At 36.0% G+C, this 21,956-nt stretch overlaps 1 protein-coding gene across 2 annotated transcripts in view; it reads right to left on the reverse strand.

The window, feature by feature from the left end:
* Window positions 1-438: 438 nt before the first annotated feature.
* slc1a7b (solute carrier family 1 member 7b) overlaps window positions 439-21,956 on the reverse strand; it is a 51,301-nt gene continuing 29,783 nt past the window's right edge. For both annotated transcript variants that reach the window (XM_051881061.1, XM_051881062.1), the window contains 9 exons: window positions 19,481-19,696; window positions 15,885-15,927; window positions 13,278-13,512; window positions 13,089-13,188; window positions 12,261-12,494; window positions 10,006-10,200; window positions 6,738-6,872; window positions 6,209-6,308; window positions 439-3,281 (listed from right to left, as the gene is read on the reverse strand). In XM_051881061.1, coding sequence (XP_051737021.1) covers window positions 3,018-3,281; window positions 6,209-6,308; window positions 6,738-6,872; window positions 10,006-10,200; window positions 12,261-12,494; window positions 13,089-13,188; window positions 13,278-13,512; window positions 15,885-15,927; window positions 19,481-19,696 — 1,522 coding nt within the window. In that variant the 3' untranslated portion in view covers window positions 439-3,017. The remainder of the gene's footprint in view (window positions 3,282-6,208; window positions 6,309-6,737; window positions 6,873-10,005; window positions 10,201-12,260; window positions 12,495-13,088; window positions 13,189-13,277; window positions 13,513-15,884; window positions 15,928-19,480; window positions 19,697-21,956) is intronic.

The raw sequence follows: 21,956 nt of genomic DNA on the forward strand, positions 1-21,956 counted from the left end.
ATCTAAAGAACCTTGTTTCACTATAAAGAATCTTTTGTGCAATGTTTTTCCATGCTTTTAAAAATAAAGGTTCTTCATTGTCATCAGTGGTTCCACGAAGAACTTTTAACATCAATAGAACCTTTTCATTGCACAAAAAGTTCTTTATAGTGAAAAAGCTTCTTAAGATGTTCTTCATACTAAAAGAAAAAAAATGGTTCTTTTTAGAGCTGTTCACTGAAAGGTTCTTTGGGGAACTCAGAATGGGTCTTCAATGACATTGCAGCAGTTTGGCAAGACATTTGGAACTTTGATTTGAATGTTTAAGGTTCTTCACAGAACTGCAGATGCCAATAAACAACCTTTATTTTTAAGAGTCTGGAAGAATAACGTAAACTGCAGAAAGAGTCTTGCTCAGGTAATGGGTTTTGATAAGCTGTCAATGAGTTATTTTTCAGGTAGCTGGCTATAAACATCCTGTTTATTGGCACAGACATACAGTATGAAGGTAACTCAGTCGCCCCCTTGAGTAGGTTTGTAATTAGCGCACATGAACAAAAACCCCTTTTAGCAATGCAAGCATGATTTCTCACACCATGCATTCTGAATTGTGCCAGAACACATTCATAATGCGATTCAACTGCATCACATTCCCAGCATTGCTTGTGTAAGTTGAAACAAAGAATTTTGTAAGACTCTTAATGTATTTGGGTTAGAAGAATGACATAATGTCAGGTCAAAATCATGTTACGCCCAGTTTTTGTTTGTTTGTTTGTTTGTTCAGATTGCATATCTAAAAAAGGTCACAAAGTTTTTTGAAGCACTCAGATTGAGTTAACCATTTCTATAAAAACAACGATATGAAATTGTTCAAAAATGACCAAAAAGCTTATAAAGGTTAATGTACACAGATGTAAGTTCAGCAAGATAATATACGTCTGATGAGATCATGTAGCATTTGTACTTGCGTAAAGTATGTTTCTGGCCTAATTTAGCACACTTTCTGAGATGTGCATGCTGTATTATAGACCAATATTTGTTTTTGAATAATCATACAGTTTCATGGCCCATATATGTCTGGGATCACACTTTTATTTTTTTTCCCAGACTGGCACTGCTTACCTTAAGTGGTTTACTCAGTGCTTTTTGAGTTAGTCATAGCAGTAATTGGCTGAACGCTTTACAGTAGGACTGACCCAGATGTGTTTCGCACAAGAACGGGAGAGGAGAATATCCACTGCAAAAATGATTTTCTTCCTCTGTGTTTTGTCTTGTTTTCTGGTACAAATATTTAACCCTTGTGCTGTGTCGAAAACCCTGGACCACCTTTTGTGTTCCCGGTCATAAATGACCAGTCTTTTAAAAATTGCTTGTAAATTGTGCTATATTATCACCAAATACTGGATTCGATCTTTTTGTCAACTTGTTTTCTTTCAATTAGGACAGATTTTACATTTCTTTTTGGAATTGATTGATCATAGGTCTCATTGATCTGAGCTTATGCACCTCAGTTTTGGAATGAAAAAAGTCATTATTTGTGGATTAATTTGTCAATATTGAATATTTTTTCTTTCAGTTACGACAGGTTTTGTCTTTATTTTTGAAACTTACATGAACATGTGCGCTCAGATCAATGAGGCCTACAATCAGTCAGTTTCAAAAATACTTATTTTGTTTAATTAAACATTAAAGCACACTAGTGTGATAAATTGTACAGAATATTTTTTAAATTTGATTCAATATTGCCAAAAATACCCACAAATAATGCCTTTCTTTTCTTTTTTTTCAAAAATTGAGGTTCATAAGCTCAGATAAAGGAGGCTTATGATCAGTAGCTGAAAGAAAACAAGTTGACAAAAATATTGAATCCAAGTCCAGTCCAGCAGAGTTCAGCTCCAACCCTAATCAAACACACCTGAACAAGCTCATCAAGGTCTGAAGGGTTGCTGTAAGCTATAGGCAGGTGAGTTTTTATCAGGGTTGGAGCTAAACTTTGCAGGACTGAGGCTCTCCAGAACCAGAGTTCGCCACCCCGATATAGAGTAAGAGAGATTTATAACAAATTTTTTGTAGGCCTGTCATTTTTGACCAGGAACACCACAATCATAAAAAAACCCCACAAACATTTGAAAAAATTCTCAAAAAATGTTGCCAAATTAGTTATACCCTCAGTTAACTAGGATTTTTGTAAAAAAGAAAATTCTCTCCGGTTCAAAATGACCCGAACACATACATTTACTTGGGAAGCAAAATTACATCTTACAAGTCTTGCTTTCAAAATCAAAATTAAGTGACTTTTAAAAGTTTATTTTTCTGACCCCACTAGCAGAGATTTTTTTTCTTGTAAAGTCACTTAATTTTGATCAGTTTTTCAGAAAACAAGTCTCATCTTATGTCATTTTGCTTCTCAAGTAAATGTATCTTATTTTAAGAATATTTAGATATTTTTACTGGAAAACAAGACAAAAGTATTGAGGAAGAAAATAATTTTTGTACAGTGTCCGATAACATGAAACATTCAATATCACAGTGAATGTCGATTTTCACGCACACCTGCGATCTTTACAATATTTTTACAAGGCCTGCTTAAAGAGACAAGAATCAATTATAAGATATAAAATTATATATAAACTTGAGAAATAAAAAACACACCGCATAGAGTACATAGCTATGTTGTATTTACAATTCACTCATGCTTTTTGACAGTCTTCAATCATTTTTCTGATACGCTACAGGAAAAGTTTCACTCTCAAGGCCATGAACCCAAAGAAACAGGCTGGCTTGGTGTTGTGGACCTTGACCTGGTTTCTCTTTCCATCCTGACATTATCTAGTGCACTGAATGGGTCGACTGGGATGTGCTGCCAACAGCGGCATTACTGTGGCCCATATGTGCAGGATCATACCATGTGTTGCCTCATGAACGTTTCAGAGAAAAACGGAAAGGAAATAAAACATGTCCGTTTGTCCGTTCCCATGTATGTGGACTCTTTTTGTCCAGTCGATTTCAGTCTGCGTCCTGAAAGCTTCTGGTGGTCGCTATACGTTAGTCTCGAGACCGTTCATGTCGATGGCACAATGGTCCTTGTCTCTGTGTTTCAGGTGCCGTGGTGGTATGGGCGGCTTTTTCCGATCTGGAGGCGGCGGACGGACCCCTTCCTCCAGCTGCATGAGGCGGGCCACATCTGGAGGGATGTGCTCGGGTTTGCCCTCTGTTGGCGGAGGCTGGAAACTACCATTGTTCTGCTGACAGTTTGGCAAACCCTGGTTAGTCACAGGCTTTGTTTCGCAGATGAGAGGGACCTATGGAGAAATGGGGAAAGGCAAATGAAGCATTTCTTTTATTGCTCTGTTTGACTAAAATCTCTGTTACACTTTACAATAAGGTCTCATTTGTTAACAGTGTTGGGGGTAACGCATTATAAGTAATGCGAGTTACGTTATCAGTTATGCAATATTGTAACACATTACTTACACATTACAAAAGTAGCACAATGCATTACTTTCCATAAAAAGTAACTATTTAACGTAATTAGTTACTTTTATAGGGAGTAACGCAATAACACATTACTTACACATTACAAAAGTAACGTAATGCATTACTTTCCATAAAAAGTAACTAACGTAATTAGGTTTTTATAGAGTAATGCAATATTGTAACACATTACTTACACATTATAAAAGTAATGCAGTGATTACTTTCTATAAGTGACTAAGTTATCTAAGTAACTATCTAATGTAATTAGTCACTTTTTAGGGAGTAAGGCAATAACACATTACTTACACATTACAAAAGTAAAGTAATGCATTACTTTCCATAAAAAGTAACTAACATAATTAGTTACTTTTTTAGGGAGTAACGCAATATTGTAACATTACTTACACATTACAAAAGTAATGGAACGCATTACTTTCCATAAAAAGTAACTAACATAATTAGTTACTTTTTTAGGGAGTAACGCAATATTGTAACATTACTTACACATTACAAAAGTAATGGAACGCATTACTTTCCATAAAAAGTAACTATCTAATGCAATTAGTTACTTTTTTAGGGAGTAACGCAATATTGTAACATATCACTTACACATTACAATAGTAATGCAACTCATTACTTTCCATAAAAAGTAACTACCTAACGCAATTAGTTACTTTACGCAGTAACTAATTAACGCAATATTGTAACACATTACTTTTAAAAGTAACTTTCCCCAACACTGTTTGTTAACATTAGTTAATGCATTAACTAACATGAACTAACAATAGCTATGTTTCTATCCAAAGTTGCGATCTTTGCGCAAAATTGTAATATCATATAAAACATCTCCATCTCGTGTTCAAGAGATCAAAATCGTCACTTCCTGGAAATTGGCAAATATTACTGTTTTTTGAAATGGGAATTGTTGGAGTTTTCCAGAAATGAGCAGCTGGTCTCAAATCAGTGTCCAAAATTAACTATTTATGAAGTGTCAATTTTCAGGAAGATTTTGACTTTTTAGTGCATATTTGCTTTTATAAGAAAAAGCAAATATGCACTAAAAAGTAAACATTTGATTACACAAGTTTTTAAGCAAAATTTTGATGAACAAATGCACTGTTTACTGAATATCAGCATGGCTATGATTCGGCAGTGTGTTACACATCAGATATAGATAAGTGCCGATTTTACTACAATATGGGTTTTTGTTGTGGAATCCAAGCAAACATCGTGTAGTGAGGGCACTTGATCATCTTTTGGTGGTGTGGTGTATAGGGGTTAAATAAGCTATCATCATTTTGCTCTTGAACTAATTTGTCCAGTCAAATACTCCTTAAACTACAAGTAGCTCTTGGATAAAAGCGTCTGCTAAATGACATCTTAATTACTAAGAGTGGAAAAATAAGATCATCACAGACCCAGAAGCACTCACATGTCCTGAAGAATAATTAGAAATGGCCCTCAACATGTGCAACGTGCACATATGCCTTCAATCAGGCTTTAGCAAAAAATAAAGACAAATTGTATTTTTTCTTAACCATTTGCAAAAACCACAAAAATGGATGTTTTGCATTCCCATTTTCTTTAATTTCTAAAATAAAATTTCTGCTGTATTTATGATGTTAACGTTAGCTGTGGAAACGCATCACAGTCTGTGAAAAGGGTCCGTTGTGGTGCCAACGGACATGTTTTTCCACCTGACCTCGTCATGACTATCCTGTTTAGAGGTATCTGCATGCAATAGTCACGAACTCTCCTCGCACCACTAAGTTTGTTGTGATTTTCAATACAGTATCCTTGAGGTGTCTTTGTGAGTTCTGAATCAGGTGATCTGTCGTATTTGTCAAGGAAAAAACTCTGAAACCAATTTTTTTTTTCTGTAATTGAGAACCATATTCATCAATTACTTAATATACTAATTTTCCATTCACATCTCCCTCATTATCGTTATCATGTTGAGGGCATAACAGATTACATAACAGATGTAATTAAGATTACACTTATATCTGTCCTTATGAAACACTGACAAAGACATAGAAATAAACACATGTTAAAATATCATTCAGAGAGGACTGTCTTCATGCAACTTGTAATTTTGAGAAAATTACTGCAGTTCAGTGAAATTTGTGTGTAGTGCTTTTTACAATTCATATTATTTCCAAAGGAGCTTTACAAAGAATAGCAGTTCACAAACCCCACAGAGAGGAGACAATGGCAGAGAAAAACCTTGGGAGGATTGAACTTGGTCTTTGTGTTTGTGGAAATATATGCAGGTATGAGTGTGTGTAAAAGGTTCCCTTAAGTTGTTTTGTTCCATTTAAATCCAATACATTAAATTGTCATTGAACATGCATTAAATTTCCAGATGTATTTGGGCTGGTTACATGAAATTTCAAGCAGTGTGACATGCTATATTTTGTGTGTGTGCGTGTGTGTGTGTGTGTGTGTGTGTGTGTGTGTGTGCTTGTGTGTGTTTTTGTGATTTATGAGGACATAAATTTGTATAATGACATGGGTATTACACTTGGTATTACGACGTAAACATGAAATAATGTTTTATTAAAAATGTAAAAATGCAGAATGTTTTCTGTGATGAGTAAGTTTAGGTGTAGGGGTAGTGTAGGGGGATAGAATGTACAGTTTGTACAGTATAAAAACCATTACGCCTATGGAGAATCCTCACTAAGATAGCAAAACAAACCTGTGTGTGTGTGTGTATACAGATATGATATGATGTTTTTAGGTAACTCACCCCATCTCCCTCTTTGATGAAATCCTTTCTGCAGATATGGGCCATGATTCCTGTGGCCAGAGCGTCACCCATCACATTGACCATGGTGCGAAATCTGTCTCTGAAGAGGTGAGGGCAAACAGACATTATTTTAAAATTCATGTAAAGGTAGGGGTGTAACGGATTGTTGATCCATGATCCATACGGACCAGGTTTGGTGTGATTCACAGATTAATTTCATTGTCAAAAGCGCAAAGACCGAACTGATTCCTCTTTCGCATATTCTTGTGCCTGAACGGTCGGATACATAGCCAACACATAAAATTTTCAAAATACCCGTCTCAGTGAGCCTTCTCATAAACACAGTCGGTTATGTCGTAAGTGAATGTAAACAGTTGAGAAAGAAATGGATGTTTATCATTATAAACATAAACATAAATAAAACATAAAACATTATTTTTTATTCAGTGGTGGAAACAAGCTTCCATAGTAACCTGTTTATATAAGCACTGCAATAAATGCATATAATGTACAGCATGTCGATACTTACAAGGCCCAATCAACAGCGATAATGAGAGTGATGTCATCAGTGGGCAGTCCTACGGATGTCAGTACTATTACCATGGTGACCAGACCGGCCTGTGGGATCCCGGCTGCACCGATGCTCGCTGCTGTCGCTGTAATACTGGAAAACATGGTAAACAAATCGTTACACAACAAACTAGAGACAATTGAATGGAAGTTTGTGTCCGCCACAAAATAAAACAATTTAAAAGATAATTGTGAGTCATAATATTTATTAAAGTCAGAATTGCGAGATATAAACTCGCAATTGCATGATATAAAGTCAGAATTGCGAGATAAAACTCACAGTTATGAGTTATAAAGTCAGAATTGCGAGATAAAACTCGCAATTACGAGTTATAAATTCAGAATTGCGATATAAACTCGAAATTGCGTGTTATAAAGTAAGAATTGCTCGCAATTGTTTCTTGCAATTGAGTTTACATCTGGCAATTCTGACTTTTTTTCCTCGCAATTCTGATTTTTTTTTCTCGCAATTCTGAATTCCTCGCTATTTATATCTTGCAATTCTGAGAAAAAAGTCAGAATTGTGAGAAGTCGCAATTACATTTTTTTTCTTTTTTATTCAGTGGCAGAAACAAGCTTATATAGTAACTTGTTTATATAATCACTGCAATAAATGCATTCTGCTATTGCACTGTATATGTGTACAGAGTAAATTCTGTAACCATCTGTGCTATTGCGTGCAGAGAGATAGCATGTTAATATGGGCACCGCAATAAATGTTTGTCACTATTGCGCTGCTTATGTGTACAGAGTAAATATACACATATAGGCATTTCAACACGTGCGATTTTTGCACTGCATAGACTTGTAAAATGAATACAGTAACCTGTAAATATAGGTGCTGCTATTGCCTTTCTTATGTGTGTAGAAAGAGCGCTGTCACTTGTTTAATCTGTATGTGCACCAAGTATATGCTTCTATTGTATTGATAACAGCATGAATACAGCAACCTGTTAATATAAGCACCGCAATAATGCTTGCTGCTATTGCACTGCATAAGTATGCAGAGTGAATTCTGTAACCTGTTAATATGGGCGTCGCAATAAATGCATTGTGCTATTGCCCTTCTTATGCATGTGGTGTGAAACGGGCTTGTTCAACCCAACACAGAGCATATGAAAGCTGGGGATGAGAAAGAGAGAGAGACAGTTGATGGATTTTAAGAAGGGTGGGGGTGGGGGGGGGGGGGGGGGGACAATTGAAAACTGCGCAATAATCCTGCTGTAAGACAGCCATGTGACAGTGGCGTTTATCCCTGTAACAGCGCTGCCCAAAACGCTCTCTAACTCTCTATCCCTATATCTTCTTTACTCTCCATTTCTTCACCTGACCTTCCATTCACAAGATTGTGAGGTCTCCATGTCACTCTATGATGTAATGCACATAGTAAACTCTGAAGTATGCACTTTGAATTATGTGCTTGGTGTTCCTTTTAGTCCAGACCGGATGACTATGGGAATATTTATGACTCTGTGGGGGGCACCAGAGCTCTGAGATAATGCTGCATGCCAAAAGATCTAACGAATGATGGTTCTGTCAAGCACGCATCGCCACATCTGCGCAGCAGCAGCTGTCTTGTGCATGCTAAAATACACCCCACATGAGCATGTGCACGCGCACACATGGATGGAGGAAATGTGAAACTAACAGAGTAAATTATTTGTAAAATATTTGAATGGCAAGTGAAAATTTCACAATGTTTCAGAAACATTTAATGCTGTCACTAATATTATATTTGCACTGCTGAAACTCTGCTATGCATTAGAATTTTGTTTAAACAACCTGTTAATATGGGTACCAAAATCAATACATACTGCATGCAACTGTGAAACAAGGCAAAGTCTTTTGTTATCAATGAAAATGTTTGCTTCTTTAACTTGTATAAATTGAAGGGCCACTTCAACATGTGGAAAGAGCTTTGAAACAGTAAAAACTTTGCATTTTACAATTGCATAAATAATGGACTGCTATTACATAATGCTCTTTTGTGCATCATGCAGCTGGATTAAAGAATCTCTTCAGCTTCATTCATTCTCTGGATCATGAAGATCTGCATGTGCAAAATACTGTAAATCCAAAGCTAGCTAGTTAGCTAGATTGGTGAACAGATCGATGGATGGATGGGTCAAATAGTGGTAAACTTCTCATACCAGCGTTGTTTTAGTATTGTTGAGATACTTATAGTTTTTATTAAAGTTTTTTTTTTTTTTTTTTTTTTTTTTTTTTTTTAAATATGTCTTTTCAAAGTTTTTATTCATTTTTATTTTCTCTATCTCTAAGGTTTTAATTTATTTCAAGTAACAATTTTTTCATGATTTTAGTTTTAGCTAACTGCAATAATTCTGCTTTATGCAGTCTATATATAGTAGTATCTCATTATGTTTGCACTTAGTTCTGTCATGACAACTCTCTGAGTGTTTGGCATGGTAATGGATATGACATTGTTGATATGTTTGGCCTTGGCGGAATAGATCTGCTATGCTGCTGCTGTTATTACTGCTGCGGTTGGTTATTGCTGCTGCTTCTGAAGAAGAATTGCTGCTGCTGGTTATTGCTGCTGCTGCTGCTATTGTTGCTGCTTCGGCTTTTGGTTATTGCTGCTGATTCTGAAGAATAATTGCTGCTGCTGCTTTTGGTTACTGCTGCTGCAGCTATTATTGCTGCTGCTGCTTCTGCTTTTGGTTGCTGCTGCTGCTGCTGCTGCTGCTGCTTTTGGTTATTGCTGCTGCTGCTATTATTGCTGCTGCTGCTTCTGCTTTTGGTTATTGCTGCTGCTGTTGGTTATTGCTGCTGCTGTTGGTTATTGCTGCAGAGCAAGCACGGGACTTGCTACTGCCAATACATACACAACACATTGCTGTGAGCAAGTAGGTCATGATGCTGCTGTACAATATAGCATAAATGAATTACTCGTAGCAGGTCTATACAGGTGGAGCTGGGGAAGGTGGAGGGTTTCTGACAGCGCGGTGCAACTGCTACAGCAAATGCTGACCAAGTATTTGAAGGTTGAGGCAGCAAGCTCATTGGCTACTGATACAGCAGGAACCAATCAGCTCTGCTCTATAGAGAATGATGTGATTGCAAGCAGATTGAGTTAAGGACCTATTAGCCTGCGCCACCTAGAGTTTCATGACAGAACTTTGTTTTTCAATAAAACCTTTTATGGGGAAAAAAAAATCATAAAGAACAAATGTTTTTAGGAACTTGACTTAAATTTTCAAACATACCTGATAGTGATGATTTGGCCAAAGTCTAGCTCGTAGTTGTTGACCTGGGCGATAAAAATGGCTGCCACCGCCTCATACAGCGCAGTACCGTCCATGTTGATGGTGGCTCCCACGGGCAGCACGAAGCGAATGATCCGCCGGTCTATGTGATTGTTCTCCAGCAGGCACTTGAAGGTGATAGGCAGAGTGGCAGAACTGCAAATGAAAAAGGATCTCACGTCATTCATATATCAAACTCACGTCATTTGTTATTCATATATACAGCTACCATCATAAACACAATTTGCCATATTTAAATCCATTCTGAGAAAATCAGCATATTTATCACCATAATCAGTGTAGAAAATGCTTCTATATATTTATAATATCTGTTGCAACAGTTTCTATTCATATTGTATAACCACCCGACCTCACACAACAAAATATTTATGTGCAAACATTCACATGATTCAATTACTGCAAGAAAGACTGAAGTAAAGCATCATTGTTATGAATAAATTACAGATGAGTGTTGTGTGGTGGAGCTATATTTTTAAGTGTATAATATTCCACAACAGAGAGAAGAAAATAACTGCCATTAAAACAATTTTGTTTGCGCACGCATTTTTCTTTTAAGTGGACACATGTGAACCACAGCCACTGGCAGAGTGAGTTGACAAAAGGGTAAATGTATTGATGAAATTTCTCATGTGGATGAGTGCTTGTCCAATATTTATGATGTTTTCCCTCTCTCTATCATGGATGCATGCAGGGTCACAACCTTTTCCCGACGGGGTGTGTAGTTTGAAATGAGAGCTTCAGGCGTGTGCTGAAATCTGTAAGCACTCCAAATGCACACAAAACCTCTCAAGGCACAAACTTTCCTGGGACACAGACCGTGGTCTGGCAGTAAACATGTTGTTTTTGTGTTTTAGATTTTTTACTTCATTGGAATGGTATGAATCTTGGTAAAGGTTTTGGCACTTGCTATGTGAACACACACACACACACACACACACACACACACACACACACACACTTGTACTCCTCGTGGTCAAAAATTACCACATTGGAAGCGAATGGGAAGCGAATTTCATCTAGTGGAAACGTTTGGTACTGCGCCCAAACAAAATCTTACTGAAAGCTCATTTTTTGAGATATCAAGCTCAAATTTGGAGCAAAACTTGTTTAGATTTATGGTTTTGATTTTGTCACAGTTTTAGAGTATAGTGTGTTTTGGAAAATATATATTTCATATAAAATTTAAAAATAGTATTTTTATGCATTTTCATGATAATAAACTTAAACTTCAATAACTTTTTTTTTAGTTTCACTTTTTAACTTTTTTTCACTTCAGCAATAATCTGCCAAGTGTCTTCTTTTAAAATAAGTCTGAGCTCCAACACATTCAAGATTTATGACCGTTTAAGTTGGAAATTTCATTTTCAGGTCTATGCTCAAAAAGTCATTAACAGGTAATAAATGGATCATAACTATTCCATAAATATAATTTAGCACCATAAAATCCCCTAAAAATACAAAATGTTAAATAAAAAATATTATCAAACTAAAATATAGTACATTTATTTCATTAAAATAAAATAAAAAATTTCTGTCATTTTTGACCACTACACGAGCAGCACCATAGGGTTAAACTATGGTAAAACACATTACTGTTCAAAAGTTTAGGCTCAGTAAGTATATATATACCTTTGTTTTAATGTTTTCAACTTTGAAAATGATAACAAATGTTTCTTGCGCAGCAAATCAGCATATTAGAACGATTTCTGAAGGATCGTGTGACACTGAAGACTGGAGTAGTGATGCTGAAAATTCAGCTTTTCATCACAGAAATAAATTATATTTTAACATATATTCACATAGAAAACAGTTATTTTAAATGATAATAATATTTCACAGTATTATTGTTTTTACAGTATTTTTGATCAAATAAATGCAGCCTTGGTGAGCAGAAGAGACTTCTTTCAAAAACATAAAAAAGTAAAAATTACTGACCCCAAACTTTTTAACAGTACTGCATATATATCTCCTGAAATTTTGGTATTATCCATCAAAATAACACAAAACCCCACAGAACTCATTAAATTTGTTGCTAATACTGACATTTGTGTTGTTTTACCACCAAAAACAATGTCACTTTTTGGAGGACGATGTCATTAAGGAACTGGCTTTTGTTAGTTAAAGAGATTTAGCAAAAGAATAACAGGAATGAATGTGACATTTATATTTGTTTTCGGTGTTTGTGTGTGTTGTACCTGGAGGACGTGGCCAGTGAGATGAGCAGCGCCTGCAGGATTCCTCGGATGTAGACGATGGGGCTCTTCTTGGTGATAAAGAAGTACATGCTGGGCAGGATGAAGAGGCCGTGCAGAATAAGGCCCATCACCACAGTGATGGCGTAAAAGCCAAGCTTCTTCCCCATCGCCGACGGGTCACTCATCTCCAGAATCTTACCGGCCACCAGAAACACGATGCCAAACGGGAAGTACCTGCACAGAAACGGCATAAATGAGCTGTAACTATATTCAAAATTTATCCTCTTAGACTTTATTGCTTAACCCTATAAACTGCCTATTGTGTCATATTTGATACACAAGTTTTGATACACAAGTAACTTTTATATTGTTAGTAATATTTCAAGATGAACACTTACTGGACTGAAGCAACTTGGGTTTACTTGATTATCCATGCATAATTTTTTAGAAAAATCTTGTTAAAATGTATCAAATATGATCCATCAGGCTTTTGAGGAACGTTTATTTGTTCATCATTGTATTGTATTGCATTATATGTTTTAAAACTACAGAGCTTTTTTCATAAAATTGTATATTTTTGCTCAGTTTGGGCCTCTGATTAAAACTCTTTGAGTATGAGCTCCATATTCTCACTATATCATACTATATGAGCCATAAAAACACATATACACACTTATTTTTCCTTTTTAATAAATAATTTGTCTAAATGTTCAATTTTCTGACTATCATTTCATATGTCAGACTTTACCAGGTTAAGTTGGTAATGTTTTATCACTTTAAACATTAAAATCAAAGCAAAATAAAAATTTAATAAAATAACAATCTTACCAGATGACAATAGCAACGATTTTCAGCACCGCTTCATTTAGACTTTGGCAAAAGTTAACCAGAGCACTGCCGTTAGGACCCATTCTGCCCAACATTATGCCTGCGCAAAAATGAGCAGAGATATGATATGAAAATATTAACACATTTATTCTCAAATGTCATTTATTGTCTCTGTGGCAGTTTTCTCACCCATGGTGGCAGAGAAAATGACAATCCCCAAGACGTTCATGCCCTCACTGGTGCCAGGAAGCGTTCGCATCACCACGTCAGGAGGCGGGGTCAGATCCAGCTGAAAGTTCTGGATGTCCGTCCCGTTGTCATCCTGAATCCCGTAGATGAGCGTGCGGCGAGTGGTGCTCTCGGTCAGACTGGTGGCCACTGTCGTCTTGGGCGTCTTCATTATGGGCACACTGTTGGTACGATACTAAAGAGAGAAAAATTATTTGACTTAAGTTTGTCAAGCACTATGTGATCAGAGCAGAAGCTCCTCAAATGTATTTATGGAACATTTACATGACATCAATGTACTAAAATGTTTTTTGTGTACAGACAACAATGTTGTGAAAGTGATCCCCGTTCAAGCAAATCGCTGTATTCTGCTGCCAGGCCAGTAGATGGCGATGTCACTTTGTAAAGAAACACTAAGCGCCTATAGACTGAAAACATAATAGTTCACAACTTCACTGTTTTCACAAATTCACGTTTTTGTAGTTTACACGGAGACGATAGCGGTATCGTTTTCAAAAAATTGCACTTTGAAACCCGTTTTCAAATGTTTGTGTTTTCAGGTCTCTAAAACGCCATTTTCATGTAAATGATTGACCAAAATGCATAAAAAGTTTTACGTTTTTACTTGAAAACGCTGTCGTGTAAACAGCCCCTTAGTCAGTAATCCTAATTGCAAAGCAACTAACCTGCAAAACATTCTTCCTCAGTATTTTTGTCTTGTTTTCCAGTACAAATATATAAACATTCTTCGATGAAGATATATTTACTTGAGAAGCAAAATGACACAAGATAACAAGTCTTGTTTTCTGAAAAATGTATCAAAATGAAGTGACTTTACACCGAAGACAAGAAAAAATGTCTGCCAACTAGGTAAGAAAAATAATCTTGTTTTAAGTTTATTTTTTTAATTTATTTTTTTTTTTTACTCCATTGGCATTTTTTTCTTGTTTTAAGCATAAATCACTTAATTTTGATCAATTTCTCAGAAATTTTATATTTTAAGGAATTTTTGGTTCTCAAGTAATTGTATCTTTAATTTAAGAATGTTTAAATATTTGTACTGGAAAACAAGACAGAAATACTGAGGAAGAAAATCATTTTTGCAGTGCATAATTCATTGTTTTAGAGGAATTTGCATGAAAGTTTTCATTTAAATATTAGTGATATAGTGGCTAATAAAGTTGAAAGGCATTTTAGATGCAATTACATTTTAGATGAATATGTTCTCATATCAGTGAGTGCTTTTAAACATGTCACTAAAATAATAAAGGCCAAATGTGAAAAAAAAAAAAAAATTGAACTCAAATAATGAACATAATTCATAAACAGATTAGTTGCCGTATCTTAAATCACAGGTCTACAGCATTATATACCATGACAGTTGAATTCTTGATTCTAATTGGTTGACAAGTGATTAATTTTGTGTAATTCCATGGAAATTAAAGGATTAGTTCACTTTCAAATGAAAATTAGCTCAAGCTTTACTCACCCTCATCCTAGGTGTACATGACTTTCTTCTTTCTGATGAACACAATCTGAGAAATATTAATAAATATCCTGACGCATCTGAACTTTATAATGGCAGTGAACGATACTAATGAGTATGAGCTGAAGAAAGTGTCTCCATCCACATCCATCCATCATAAACGTACTCCACACGGCTATGGAGGGTTAATAAAGGCCTTCTGAAGTGAAGCGATGCGTGTAAAAAAATATCCATATTTAACAAGTTATGAAGTAAAATATCTAGCTTCCGCCAGACCGCCTTCCTATTCACCTTATGAAGAAAGTGTAAAGTGGTGTTGCGTCAGTTAAGCTTTTTCCATAAGTTGAATAGGGAAGGCGTAGGACGTAGCATAAGCTTTTCGAACTGCGAGAGTTTTACACTTTCTTCATAACTTGAATATGGAAGGCGGTCTGGCAGAAGCTATATATTTTACTTCATAACTTGTTAAATATAGATATTTTTTTACACAAACGCATCGCTTCACTTCAGAAGGCCTTTATTAACCCCACGGAGCCGTGTGGAGTACGTTTATGATGGATGGATGTGGATGGAGACACTTTCTTCAGCTCATACTCGTTGATCCCGCTCACTGCCATTATAAAGTTCAGATGCATCAGGATATTTATTAATATTTCTCAGATTGTGTTCATCAGAAAGAAGAAAGTCATATGCACCTAGGATGGCTTGAGGGTGAATAAAGCTTGGGCTAATTTTCATTTGAAAGTGAACTAATCCTTTAAGTCATTCCTGGCAGGACTATTATAGTTAAATAAAACTATAACTTATTCTATTTCAGCTATTTGCCAAGGCAACATTTCTCATTTTAATTTAGTTTAACTTGATGTACTAAAACAACTAAAACTAAAATAAAAATTAATAAAAAATATAAAGACATTTAAAAAGAAAAACTAATAAAAATGACAACAACAACAACAACAAAACACTAAAAACAAACTTACTAAAAATAAAAAAAACTAGTAAAATAGTATCTCAGTGATAGTAAAATAAAGTTCTTTCTGGACACTTTTTTGAGGAAAACAATGACTCATTTTTGTCCTTACCTGTTGAAATGTGGCTTGAACAAGGTTGGCTGGAAACATGTTTCTGTTTGGGGACATAAAATATATCACATAGTTTCACTGAACTATTGAGTGCTTTTATTAAGACTTTTCTAGAAAGCATAACATGTACACAACTGCTAGTGTCCTTCATAAAAATTGTCCTTGCAGCTCCTCAGTGTGTGTGTGTGTGTGTGTGTGTGTGTGAACTTGTATTTATTACTTTGTACGAAAGATACAGAATGTTTGACTTTGTGGTGTCCTTTAATTGGACCCCACAAGGACAAAATCTTTTATATGAGACTAAATGTTGACTCAATTTACTATCGTCCTTCCCTACACTATACCAAAACCTACCCGTCACAGGAACCTAACGTCATTTTAACATTCTTATATATATATATATATATATATATAAAACATTCTTGATACTATATACTATATATATATATATATATATATATATATATACTATATATCATGATGCTAACATGATTACCATGTTGCTATCATGTTTATAGCAAGATGCTAACATAATTAGCATATTTTAGCAAGATGTTAACATGATTAGCATGTTGCTAGCATGTTTTTAGCAAAATGCTAACACGATTAGCATGTTGCTATCGTGTTTTTAGCAAGATGCTAACATGATTAACATGTTGCTAGCATGTTTTCAGCAAGTTATATATATATATATACTGTGTGTATATATATATATATAAGAATGTTAAAATGATGTTAGGTTCCTGTGACAGGTAGGTATAGGTATAGTGTAGGAAAGGGCCATACTATAGTGACTTTTAAGGTTTTGTCAAACATTCTTATATATATCTTACTGACCAACTAAAGGACCCCACAAAGTAGTATAAACAAGGATTACATGAAATTTCAAGCAGTGTGACATGCTATATTTTGTGTGTGTGTGTGTGTGTGTGTGTGTGTGTGTGTGTGAGAGAGAGAGAGATAGAGAGACCTTTGTGTTGTAATGAGGCTGGAAAACAAAAAGCACAATGAATGAAGGCCAACTTTATAGTCACTGAAAATTTTAATTTTCTGCTGTTGAGGGACGTTAACATTTTCAAAGATAGAAAAATATTTAGTTAATATTATTCATTATGTTTTATTCTTATGTGCACTGGATTGAGTTAAGACATTGCAAAGCATTTTTATCTTTCATTTTAATGAAATAAATGATTAAACCAAATAATCTTGCCAACAGATCACATGTAGGTTCTGAATGTATTGAGTGTCTTTTAAATGGCTTTGTCCACACAAACAACTGTATACATTATGTTTGTAATAAAATTACCTTCAGCTGATGGAGTGTAATTTATTTTAGTTACTTTGCTTCCTGGAGGCAGAAATAATGGCTGCATTTGCTTCCAGAAAGGTTAATAATTCACTTCCTGTGCATAGCTTATATTGAAACCAAGTGTCATTTTTAGTAAATAAACATAGCCGCAAGCACACTTTTCAAGCAAAAACACATTTACATGGTTTGAAATCCTAAAACAGTAGATCTAGTGTTGAAGACAGTCAATATTGTGTGACTTTGTGTTTGATTATCTTTTGTGGAACATGTTTGTAGTTCATTTTATTATCAAATGCAATTACATCAATCTACACAAATCTACAATATTTTCCCAATCGTGCTCATGAATCATTGTAGATGCTCGAGTGCTCTCATACAGGTCATGTGAGATTATGACTACTATACCTTCAATCGAAACACAATTAGGTTGTGTGGAGATTGTATCCATGATGTTCATTGTAAAATATTACTGCCTATACCTGCCTGATAGTTGCTAGTAATTCATAAATCAACTTCTATTTTTATTGCCAGATATTGTTGATAACGAAAAAGACACTTTCCCAGCTAACAAAATAAGAACTTACATTCCCATTAAGTTATGAAAACGTTTTTTGTGAATGTTCCCTGAACATTCAAAACATCCAGTTTTTAAATGTATTAAAAACGTTTCAGTTGTTGTTATTACAATGTTAAAGGGTTAGTTCACCCAAAAATGAAAATTCTGTCATTAATTACTCACCCTCATGTCGTTTCAAACCCGTAAAACTTTCGTTCATCTTCGGAACACAAATGAAAATCTTTCTGATGAAATCTGAGTGATTTCTGACCCTCCATAGACAGCTACTTGACACTTCAAAAAGTTCATAAAGAGATCGTAAAACTAATCCGTATGAATTGAGCGGTTTAGTCCAAATTTTCTGAAGAGACTCGATCACTTTATATGATGAACAGTGAGAGACTTAGGCTTCTTAATTGATAAGCAAATTAACTCAGTGTTCTGGGCTTGTTTTTATAATTTGTATTTGTTAGCCAAAACTAAACTGTTCTTAACAAACTCAGACTTTGAAAGAGTAATCCATACCTTTATTCTATCACGGCTGGATTTCTGTAATTCTTTGTATTCTGGCATCACTGCCACATCTTTGTCTCGACTACAATCAGTTCAAAATGCCGCGGCAAGGTTATTAAAAAAGGTAAAGAAACATGAATCAATTACCGCTGTGTTAGTTTCTTTAAATTGGCTCCCGGTCTATTTTAGAATTAAATAAAACATTTTATTGTTTGTGTACAAATCTTTAAACAACCAGGCCCTATCGTATTTGGTAAACCTTTTAATCCCTCCTAGAACACTACGATCAGAGAATCAGCAATTACATGTAGTGCAATATAAACATTGATCAGTGAACATAAACAGAAGCTCAAACGAACCTACTTGACTCGTGAGAACAAACCTCTTCTGGAAGCTCAAACGTGCTGTGTAACACGAGAATGAACCTCATTGGCTCTTGCTGAAGCTCAAACGTGCTGCGTAACACATGAATGAACCTCACTGGCTCTTGCTGAAGCTCAAACGTGCTGCGTAACACACGAGAATGAACCTCATTGGTTCTTGTGGAAGCTCAAACGTGCTGCGTAACACATGAATGAACCTCACTGGCTCTTGCTGAAGCTCAAACGTGCTGCGTAACACGAGAATGAACCTCATTGGCTCTTGCTGAAGCTCAAACGTGCTGCGTAACATGAGAATGAACCTGGTTCTCGCGTGTCAAGTGAACATGCTTGAGCTTCCGTTTCCCACAACTGTGTGAGTTGATGAATGTTTAAATGTGAATAAAAGCCTAAATTCAATCTGTTCATCATATAAAATGAGTGAGTATTTTCAGAAAATTTGGACTAAACCGCTCAATTCAAATGGATTAGTTTTACGATCTCTTTATGAACTTTTTGAAGCGTCAAAGTGGTGGTTGCGTTGCTGTCAATGGAGGGACAAAAATTGCTCAGATTTTATTTAAAAAAAAAAAACATCTTCATTTGTGTGTTACGAAGATGAACGAAAGTCTTACAGGTTTGGAACGACATCAACGAGTGATTAATGATAGAATTTTCATTTTTGGGTGAACCTAGCCAGAACGTTCTGAGAACATTGCCTGTTAGCTGGGTTAATATCATGAGCCATGATTCTGGATCAGAGTTGTTTGACTCACTTCCTTTTCTTTTGTCTTCCATAGAAAAAGAATGTGACACAGGTTTGGAATGATATGAGGGAGAAACATGAGGTCTGTCTCACCGTATGAGATCCAGGAGAGCATCAGCGGAGCTCATGATGGGTTTCCCGCTGTCCTCTGAGTCTTCCTTCTGTGCCATTCCACCTGGATGGATGATCAACACCATGACTATTCCCACCACCACAGCCAGGAAGGTGGTCCACAGGTAGTAAGAGACCGTGATGAGGCCCAGCCGACTGGAACACTTTGCATCCAGCGCTGCCAGACCGGACATCAAACTGACAGAGAGCAGACAGAGGTATATTTAACAGACTTGAGCTGGATAATAACTCCGTTATCTTCTGTAGAGCTGCTTTATAGATGCGATTTTTTTTTTTTTCATAATTGTCGAATTTTGCAACATCGGCACTGTTATTGAACTGAACTGAATCAACATTGAACTGACTCAAAGTAAATAATGACACTATTGTCTTCTGCAGAGCTGCTTATAGCTGACATGAGCTTGTTTCATAATTGATGAACTTTACAGTTTACGTTTATAAACAAAGCATTTTTTTTTACCAAGCTCCAAAAACATCTTGTTTGGATATTGTGGGATCTGTGATGTTACACGGACAAATACATATGACCGCCTTTAGAGCAAAACATTGACAAATACATCATCAAACCATAGGCCCCGCCCACTGGCGTTCAGTCACTTAACGGTTGACACCTGTCTACACCAGAAGCAAGTGTCGCATCAAAAGCAAATAGACCAGTGTTGCCAAGTCCGCGGTTTTCCTGCATAATTGGGCTACTGCCGTGGGTTGTTTTTCATGTCCGCGGGTTAACATGATATTTAGCCCCTGGAATGCAAATTTTAGTAGGGGAACCCCGCCAAAAACATGGATTTTTAGGAGCGCAATTTTTTTCCGGGGGACCCCCCTGAAACGCGATTAGGCTAGTTTTGAGTAGCTATTGGGCAGGTTTTGTTGTGAAAACCTGGCAACCCTGAAATAGACCTCATTATAATCACTGACGCTGACTACACTGGATACAGTAATGATGCCCTTTCAGTTTCTGACACTCCACACGCTTGAGTCTGTGACAACACGATAAATGGAAGATTGAAAGAGCGTTCGTTTTGCGTCCAGTTTAAACAGCTCGTTTGCGTCTCTGTACAGACTTCATGAAGGATCTCAGCAGCCGGAACAAGTGGATGTTTTATTTTTAATCGCATCAGATGATTATATGTTTGTTCGGAGCATTTGACTGCAGATTATTTTGTAATCTAGACACAGTGTAATGGAGAGTTCACAAACAAACTTTTGTTGAAAGATGAAGCAGCCGACTGTATTGGATTGGACAGCAGCTGCATCACAAACTGTAAGTAAATAATTTCATAATGCTTTGTCTGTAATTTATGTTTTATATGAATAATGTTTTCAAAACACTAATGAGCAATAGCGTCTTACAGTATGTCAAATCCTACAAGTATCTTAGCAGACCAAATTTTGACCCACAATTTGACCTCTTAAGGCCTTTAGGTGCCTATAAAAAGCCCAACATTGTCATGTCCACACGCGCTCATCTCTCTGGTGGGAATACAGCTAAATCTCACTACAACACGAGCAGTCATCCACACAAAAGCTGCGAGATTAGCGCGCGAGAGAAGGTGCCCTCTAAACAGCCTCTGTTGTGCAGATGAACAGCTGGCTCCATCAGCCAGAGATTACATATTAATGACCGCAGGACATCTCGCAAAAATATTGCTTTTTCACATTCACATGATTTCCTCTTCCTGCATTGGATGGATTCAGATTTTTTTTCAAATCAGAGATGATTTTGAGTATAGTAATGCTATGATACATATAGTCACAGATGTGGATGAACAAGAAAATGAAATTGATATTCAGGTTCCTTCTTCAATACCTATATTTTATTGTTTCAGAGACTTAAGGGTGGACTCTTTTGACTCTAGCAAACAAAAGCACTCAAAACATCTTGAGTTTTGCATGGTCACTGGCCAGAGGATTTTTTTTTTCTCTTTCATAGCTCAGAAAACTTCATTTAGTTCTCAGTTGTGTTTCATTTAAGTATGAAGTTTGTTCTGCACTCCTTACAATTACTAAAAATAGTCATTCAATAGAGTGCATTAGTGCCTGCCCACTTTTTTAATGGCACTGGGTCCGGAAGTTGTTTTTTTTCCCATTAATTTCTCCCATAGGGATTTCAAAAAAAGTTTTAGCTAAAGCATTATTAGCCCTGAACGAAGCCAACCAGCTATGAGGTGAATCACATTACAAACCTTGATTTGAAGCAATAAAGTATTTGAAAATCGGACTAGACTGTTTCAAGAGTGTTGAACTGTAAGACTGTGTACTTAATGGCTTTAGTGTTTAGATATATATACAGGGCCTAAAATTAACACTCACCAAGCGCCAAATGTGAGTAAAAATCGGCGTTGGTGAGTATATGAAACGCTGCCAATCACCAGTTTACTGGTAACATTTATATGAATTCAACAATGCAATGTTGTGAGAACATGAACATGAATAA

The sequence above is a fragment of the Ctenopharyngodon idella genome, chromosome 22 (assembly GCF_019924925.1).
Source record: "Ctenopharyngodon idella isolate HZGC_01 chromosome 22, HZGC01, whole genome shotgun sequence".
NCBI lineage: Eukaryota > Metazoa > Chordata > Actinopteri > Cypriniformes > Xenocyprididae > Ctenopharyngodon > Ctenopharyngodon idella.